General features: G+C 43.6%; 1 protein-coding gene across 2 annotated transcripts; it reads right to left on the bottom strand.

Moving 5' to 3' along the window:
- Window positions 1-396: 396 nt before the first annotated feature.
- Window positions 397-7,417, bottom strand: zgc:66427 (uncharacterized protein LOC406256 homolog). Of its 2 annotated transcripts, XM_068604436.1 has the most exons (6): window positions 7,285-7,417; window positions 6,598-7,151; window positions 5,224-5,319; window positions 5,020-5,125; window positions 3,635-3,736; window positions 397-2,955 (listed from the first exon to the last, which is right to left on the bottom strand). In XM_068604436.1, exons 2-5 carry the CDS (start codon window positions 7,139-7,141, stop codon window positions 3,679-3,681), a joined length of 804 nt encoding a protein of 267 aa, XP_068460537.1. In that variant the 5' UTR covers window positions 7,142-7,151; window positions 7,285-7,417; the 3' UTR covers window positions 397-2,955; window positions 3,635-3,678. The 2 variants fall into 2 exon arrangements, with proteins under 2 accessions (XP_068460537.1, XP_068460528.1); XM_068604427.1 differs by having other exon boundaries at window positions 6,598-7,417.
- Window positions 7,418-7,474: the final 57 nt, after the last annotated feature.

The raw sequence follows: 7,474 nt of genomic DNA, 5'->3' as shown, positions 1-7,474 counted from the left end.
GGAAGACCACATTGAAAAGAAGTAAAACATACTCGGAATAAAACACATTCGGTCCCCTCTTTGTGGCTGGCTATTCGTCTGGCCCCTCCTCCACTGAGATTGTCACAAATGCATTTTACCCAAAGTTGTTTACATTTTTAAACTCTCCATAACCAGAAAAAAATCCCCTGCCAAGGTGCAGCGCTTGCTCGCCCTGCTGCCGTTGTAGCGTGATGATAAACAAATCATTCCTATTGCAAAAAATATGCTGGCTCCATCTGTGAGATTCCCCACTTCAAAATAAATCTCTTGAGGACGTCTGTCCTTTTTTTTTTTTTTCAATCTCACTGAACTGCACGTACAACCACAAAACCCATCACTGACACTTAAAAACACAAAACAGACGGTCACAAAACATCTCGCACACATATTTATTGTAAAAAATACATATAAAAAACAATTTCTGAGACATACAAAAGATTGGAGCTTAGAAACAGTATATTGAACAGACAAAGACCGAGCCGTTTTCTTGAATTGCATTACATATTTACAATTTAATAAATAAAATTCAATTTGTTTTTTATACCAGAGTAAAAGGCAGATTGTCCATATCTTGGTTGGGGTGGGAGGGGAGGAGAGGGGGGGCAGATACCGCTGTGGTGACTCTTTGAAAAACACTCTCATCTAATACATCGACAAAAGCACGGGGCAGATGGGGGATCAATGCCCTGCAATCCAGAACCAAGTATTGAGGGACATTCATACAAAAATACCATCATTGGTTGGAGAGGAGCTAGTTCTCACGCACACGCACACGCACACACACACACACACACACACACACACACACAGCATTTAGTTAGCATTGGTAATGATTGAGGTATTGCACCACACAACTTAGGGGTAGTAAAATAAAGAGAGTAATGTGGACTTTGAGATTGTCTTATCTTAAAATCGACAATCACACACACACATCATAACTTATTACCACAACAAATCTAACATCTAATGATCACCACACTCTCTCGCACAATGCCCCCGAATTCACAAACAGACTTTTGGCATTATTTTTATCTCCCAATATAAAAAATTAAATAAAAAATAAAAAGAATACATGCACAGAGCTGCCCTCTAGTGGCCAGAGAAGTCATAGCACCTCAGACTGCAGAACACTAGGGACCAGAGAGAGAAACAGGATGGGGTGAACAAACGAGTCGGTAGGAAACCTGTGCACTGGGCTGACCTCTGAACTGATCCATACCACTTGTGAGCTCATAGATTTAAACACGTGGAACAGACAGCAAAAGCAATCAATTCATGTTTTTGTTTCCCCCCCCCCCTTCTATGAACAACCTGCGTCAGAGGGCATCTGTTGAGCAACCAAACTAGTGGGCCTCCGCCTCATTTCAGCCCTAGAAACACTACAAAACACTTGCTTTCACAAGAACCCCTTCACCAGGCAAAAGGCAATCAACACGCACAAAAAGGTCAAAGGAAAGCCACTGAGCACATTTAGCAACGACCATAATGTTCGTATAATATCTAAATATCCTATTTATTTGTATTGAAAAAGGGAGAAAAGGTGGGGGCTAGTTATGTAATAATTAACCATCAGCTGTCCATAGCCTCCAGTGTTGGGGAGAGAGGCAGATGCCACGTGGTGTAAACATGCCCCAAAAAATACATCCCTCAACCCTTCCGTCCCTTTATTCCTCCCCAATCTGGCATTAATGAAACCCAGATGGCTAAAACTGTCGCTCGGGATCTGGCCCCAAAAATCCGTAACACGCCCCAAGAGAGTGTTTGAGAATGAGGAGGGAGAAGGGGCGAAGTGGGACCAAAAACAATATTTAAAAAAAGAAAAGAAAAAGCGCATTCAAAAGTACAACGAGGACCGCGTGAGCCGCCTCGTTGCGTACCAACGCCACGTGTAACAGGATGTCTGCCAGCGTGACTTCAGTTTAAAAACTAGCATTTGAAAATTAAAAAAAGGGAGACCCGCTTCGACCAAGCAGACGTCTGGGCAATTTACAGTAAAACACACACACACAAAGTCACACTTTCCTGAATACACAGTCACGCTCAGGACATTTCCTGTCCCTGGTCATTTAGCACTCACGCCGCATACACAACCTTATCCCAGACCGTATGTGAAAAAATTAAATAAGTCAGCCTTGCAGGACAAAAGTGCTCAAATTGGTGCCAACACCAGCGCTATTATGGCCCTATGAAATACCTACAACCGTCCTAGACACTCAGCAAGTAGCAGCACGTAAAACGCCATCTAACCACCTACAAAAGAACTGACCCACGCAAAAGAAAAATACAATTAGCCCCCAAATGTCCCCTGAAATGTTTACAGGCAAAAGAAAAACACCTAGTAACGGCAGTCCCCATTCACCAACAACAAGCCCTCGACCTCCAGCTGGTTTAAAATAAAGCAATGTGGTTACAGTTCATGCTTTCGGTAAGAGGATGGTTCATTTTGGGGATTCGCCGAGTAAAGAAAACATTCATCCAATGTTTGACACGGAACAATACTCTTTCTGCAAAATACTGGATGAAAGGACTAATCCCATTTGAAGGGAGAAAACTACACAGGAGAGGATGCAGAGTCACAGTTCACCTTTTTTTTTTGATGATGAGTTCCATCATTCGGTGATGAAAACTTTTTACATGTTTCCCCACGGAATCCGAAACACAGAAAGGAAACCTTCTCCACTTGCGAGTCTCGACCAGAGATTGGATGGAGACGGAGCAGCTGTTTTTACTGTTGTTTGGCATGAAATGTTCTCAACTCAGATCAAAACCGATCGATCCAAACGGGAGAGCGCCGGCCGCTGCGAACGGAAGCTTCTTCGTCGGATCGTGTGTTCCCCACTCAAACGTAGTTTTGTGTCTGAGAGGGACAAGTGGGCTTTTATTTGTTCAATTACACATTTTAATTGGGACTTTATTGGGATTCAGTGTAGTCTCCTGTAAGGGCGGAAAAGGACAGAGCGGACATTAGACAAAGTTGTGCATACTGTAATTACTGTATTAAAATATAGTCTGCAATATGGTTGAAGTCAATATCACATTAGTCATGTTTTGATATGATGTATACATGCGAAAATCACAGAAAATAGTTAAACTAAAGTCTGTTCTACTGTTATGCAGCACATAAAACAAAACATATTGCATTTAGTTTAGCATTTAGATGATCTATTCAGCTAATTGATTCATTTCTTACGCATTTTTTAAGCAAATTATAACATATCTTTCTCTATTTTCTAATATTTAAATGACAAACCAATGAATCAAAACCAGAGAATATTCTGCATTTGAATCGTGTCTTACATACAGTATGAAGGATTTGGATGTACGATAACTTGGGCTGGACTTTGAGCCTCGACACTTCTTTTCATCACAAAGTGTAATGTGTCTGTTAAACACCGAAAACTGGCACAAAATGTGTGGCTGTTTTTGTACTCTTTTTATTCAAGAAAAGTTGTTGTTCGGGTTCCTGAGTTCAGACATTTTACGTTCAAGAACTTCGACTTCTTTTGTTTATATGAAAGAAAAGGATTGTTGGTTTTTAAAGGAAAGCCATAAAAAAAGGAAATAAACCAAAAAAATTAAGATATTCTATCTTTACTTAGTGAGTCGTACGTACCTGAGTCGGGTTGGTCACTGTGCAGAATACATGGGACCCTCAAGTCAATCAAAGGGATGTTCGGGGCAGCAGGGTTTCACCTTGGACCAGGAATCAATGCAGCTACAGGGAGCGAGAACAGGAAGGACCGGGTGGAGACACAAAACATTACATGTTGATTATCTCATGCGTGTCAGAGCCTCTACGGTGGCTTTTTGAATACACAGGGCTTAAATCCTCTGACTGACGGTGTGAAACTGAGTGAGTTCAAGGACTCTCTGGCTTGTGAAATGCAACGAGACCAGCGAGGGTGCAAGAAGTGGAGTGAGTTAGTATTTACTTTTATTTGCCCAAATCACGAACATAATACTAAAACAGTCGATGGACAGAAAACATAATCTGCGACTATTTTTGACTCCCATGGAACGTTAAAGTAACTTTTCAAACAAATATGACATATTTCTTGTTGCAGGGTTCTCAATTGTGACAATTTGCTCCATTTTCTCTCCCTTGTGCGATAATTAAAAAAGAGTAGTTTGGGATTGTAAACTGTCGGCTAAATAAAACAAGCAATTTGAAAGATATTGCCTTTGGTTTTAGGATATTTTCATTGATTCAAAAATAACTTTCCCTGTGTTAAAGGGTGGGAACATTCTTAAATTCCAGTTTATTCTTTCAAATCTCCGTTGCTCTACTGGGTGGACCAGAATTTGATTACACAGCCAAACCGCCACACCTACAAACTATTGTACAAAACTCGGAGCATTATATGCTTTAAGAGCAAAACCAAAAGATAGACGTGTGTGTTTTATCCGAGATGAAAGTTGATTTTTTTTCTTTACTAGTTATCCATCACAGGGAATAGCAGGCAGGATTACCTAATCTTGGTAAATTTTCAAGTCTCAACCAGTCTGATCTAATACTATACTGGAATTATGGGAAACTAATGGCTGCTTGGAAGTTGGGGAAAACCAAAAGTGTTGAACATTACAGCAGGCTTTGAAAAGGCAAATTAGTGCAGCAGTAAACGGGCTGAAACACGCAGAGACACTGGCGGTTCTCAAACCACTTCAAGGTCATTTTCTTTTATATAGAAGTTTCAAAGAGCTTACAAAACTCTTTGCGGTACATCTGTGAGAGCGTCCAGTTAAAATGTAATAATAACGCAATTATTATCACAGTTGTTAAATTTTTAAAAAAAAAAGCTCTATTGGCAAATATTCACATTATTTACTTCGACAGTAAAGAGGACAGACACACAGAAAGTGCTTTTCTTTTGCGACATTAAGTAAACAGATTCTCTTTTGTGATCGGTTGCACTTTAACTAATTTGCATGAAACACTCCTCTTTACATACATCTGCATTTTATTTGAACGCAAATACACCAACTGAATTGTTTTTTTACCTCTTATGGTAGACGCAGAGGCAAGCCAGCCTGGCGATGGTCTCTCCTTGTACCAGATCTTCCAAACAGATGGAGCACTCTCCGCTGTCTTTACTGAGCACATCCGCTGAAAACACACACACACAGAAATAGCAACTATAAGTTTTTCCAGCCTTAAAAAAACACACACAAGCGCAGGGCCAAGTCTGTGATAAAAACACTTACTATTGTATGGCAGGGGAGGAGACGTGAGGCAGCTCAACAGGTGATCCTCGATCCGACCCCCCGGGAAGGGCTTCGAGCAGAAGGGACAGCGGATATCTGCGCAGAGCAGAGAGACAACAGAGCCAAGATTAACACACCGCGTCACATGAATGTTAGATGATGCGTCCATCAATAGCGCACAAGTGCTATGTTTGGACATCTAGATTACACATAAACCCGAAGAGCAGACTGAAACACAATTGGTCGTTCTCGTCCCGGAGACAGTGTGAATGATGTGACCTCGTGTGCAACTGACTCAAAATAGTTTTAAACTTTGTTTGACTGTATACAGAGACCAGGGCTGGGGAATGGCCGCCACTAGAGCCCTGAGTGGATGGGACAGACACTGTGCCTTGCTGCCCTACATTCCCCGCCTCCATCTATGAGCGGCTGCCAACAGTGAAGCGGGCATGTGAAGTTGTGACCCATTTCCCTACTCTTGCTAGAGGGCTGGCACCACTCTGTTGTGTTTTGGCTCAAAAGTCATGTTTGCAATCTATTGTTTACTGCCGACCAAGTGTGCCTTTTCACTTCCTCTGTAGCCTCAAGTTCCCCTTTTAATGCACTTGAACAACGAGGCGGCCGGTTACTTAACGTTTTCAACTTGCATGCTGCAGGATTTGCTCCTGACATATGATGTCGACAGGCCTTGTGATGTGAAAGAGCTCGCATGTCACCGCTTCCAGTTTTACGGCATAGCTCCGCTTCACACAATAGAGTCTCTGAGAATGTTTTTCGTCAGTGTGCAAGCACGGGAAAAGAGATTATCTGTTCAAGAATGTAAATCCATTTTAATTTCAGACTGAGAAGAGTGTGGAGCTGCACTGGGATATATTTTGATGCAAATTTCCCAGTGTTATGCGAGACTAAATGTCAGCATTTGTGAAATATGTATTCAGTCATATTCAAAGTCTGTTCTGGAGTGATTACATTTTCTCTGACAATGAATACTCTTACCGAGGTAACCTCCTAATTTCCCATCAATCCATATTAGTCTTATCTTCTCTGTCTGAACACAAGTCACCCCACTCATGTCTTCAGTTAAATATCAGCTGTCTTATGGAAGCAATCAATCCCAGTTTCATCATATTTTGTATGCCAAGATATTTAAATTGACGTAAGCTCTAACACCATCCAATAATTCAAAGTAATTCATGGATGTGAGCGGTCTTGAATCCCAAAACAAGGTAAATTACAAAACATCAACTACTGATAGAAACGAGCCGATGATTATGAGGTGTTATTTATGCAGCACAATAAATCCTTGTTTTAAATTATTTTTTTAAATACCACGTTTACCAATTACTACTGCACTATATTCATATGGTGACTTACTGCCATGGCGGTTGTTAACACGGTAAAGGCCGATCCAAGCCTCGGACACCGGCCGCTGGTGCGTGCCTCGGACCCGGGCGGATCTTGCGCCCACGCTGCGGGCGGAAGAGTGCCGATTCCCGGGCAGCCGCTCGGAAAAAGTGCGGTGGGGCGTGCGGCCTGTCTCCTCTCCGGACTGATGCTGCGCTACCGCGCGGGGCTCGGGGCTCAGGTTTCCGTCTCCCTCGGGTTTCCCCTCGCTGGTGTCGTCTTCGCCGTCGTCATCCTCCGCGGGGGACGCTTGGCCGATGCCGGACGGGATGCCGTGGTGGTCCGCGGGGCTGCCGTCCGCGCTCGCCCCATGCTGTCCCGGGTCCGAGTCGCTGCCCTCCTCCGATCGGCTCCGGTTGGCCTCCGTGTCCTCGAAGCTGCCCGAGAAGTCGACCATGAGGCTGGTGGGCCTGGCGCAGCGGGGTGGTCGCCGACAGGAGTCCCGCTTGGTGCCATCTTTGCCGAACGCGGAGGGGACCGGGTCTTCCTGCAGACGACTTGCTCTCGTCCCCATCTCTGACGAGCTGCTTCCTCGAAGCGAACCGCCACAAAACACGAGAGAGAGAGAGAGGGGGGGCGGCGAGTTAACCTCGAAACGACCCTTAAACTGTCAAATAATTCGCCCGGAAACTTTATATAACAGCAACTGTCTGGTACCCGAGCTCCGTGAACACGAAATATGTCACTCGACGGTCCGTCTCTCGCCTCAGTTTGTCCAAACTGTCCACATTTTCCTTTCTTTTCTTTCTTTTTTTTTTGACGTGCCCGTTTCTCGCTGCTGCAGCGGAAATAGAGCGTTTTCGCTTCCGCCTTTGCGCCGCACGCGACCAGTTACGTTAGCGTCACC

The sequence above is a fragment of the Clinocottus analis genome, unplaced genomic scaffold (assembly GCF_023055335.1).
Source record: "Clinocottus analis isolate CAN_PGR_092001 unplaced genomic scaffold, fCliAna1.0.p SCAF_11, whole genome shotgun sequence".
Taxonomy (NCBI): domain Eukaryota; kingdom Metazoa; phylum Chordata; class Actinopteri; order Perciformes; family Cottidae; genus Clinocottus; species Clinocottus analis.
Note: the sequence above shows the minus strand (reverse complement) of the source record. Positions and strands in the feature narration are given on the sequence as shown.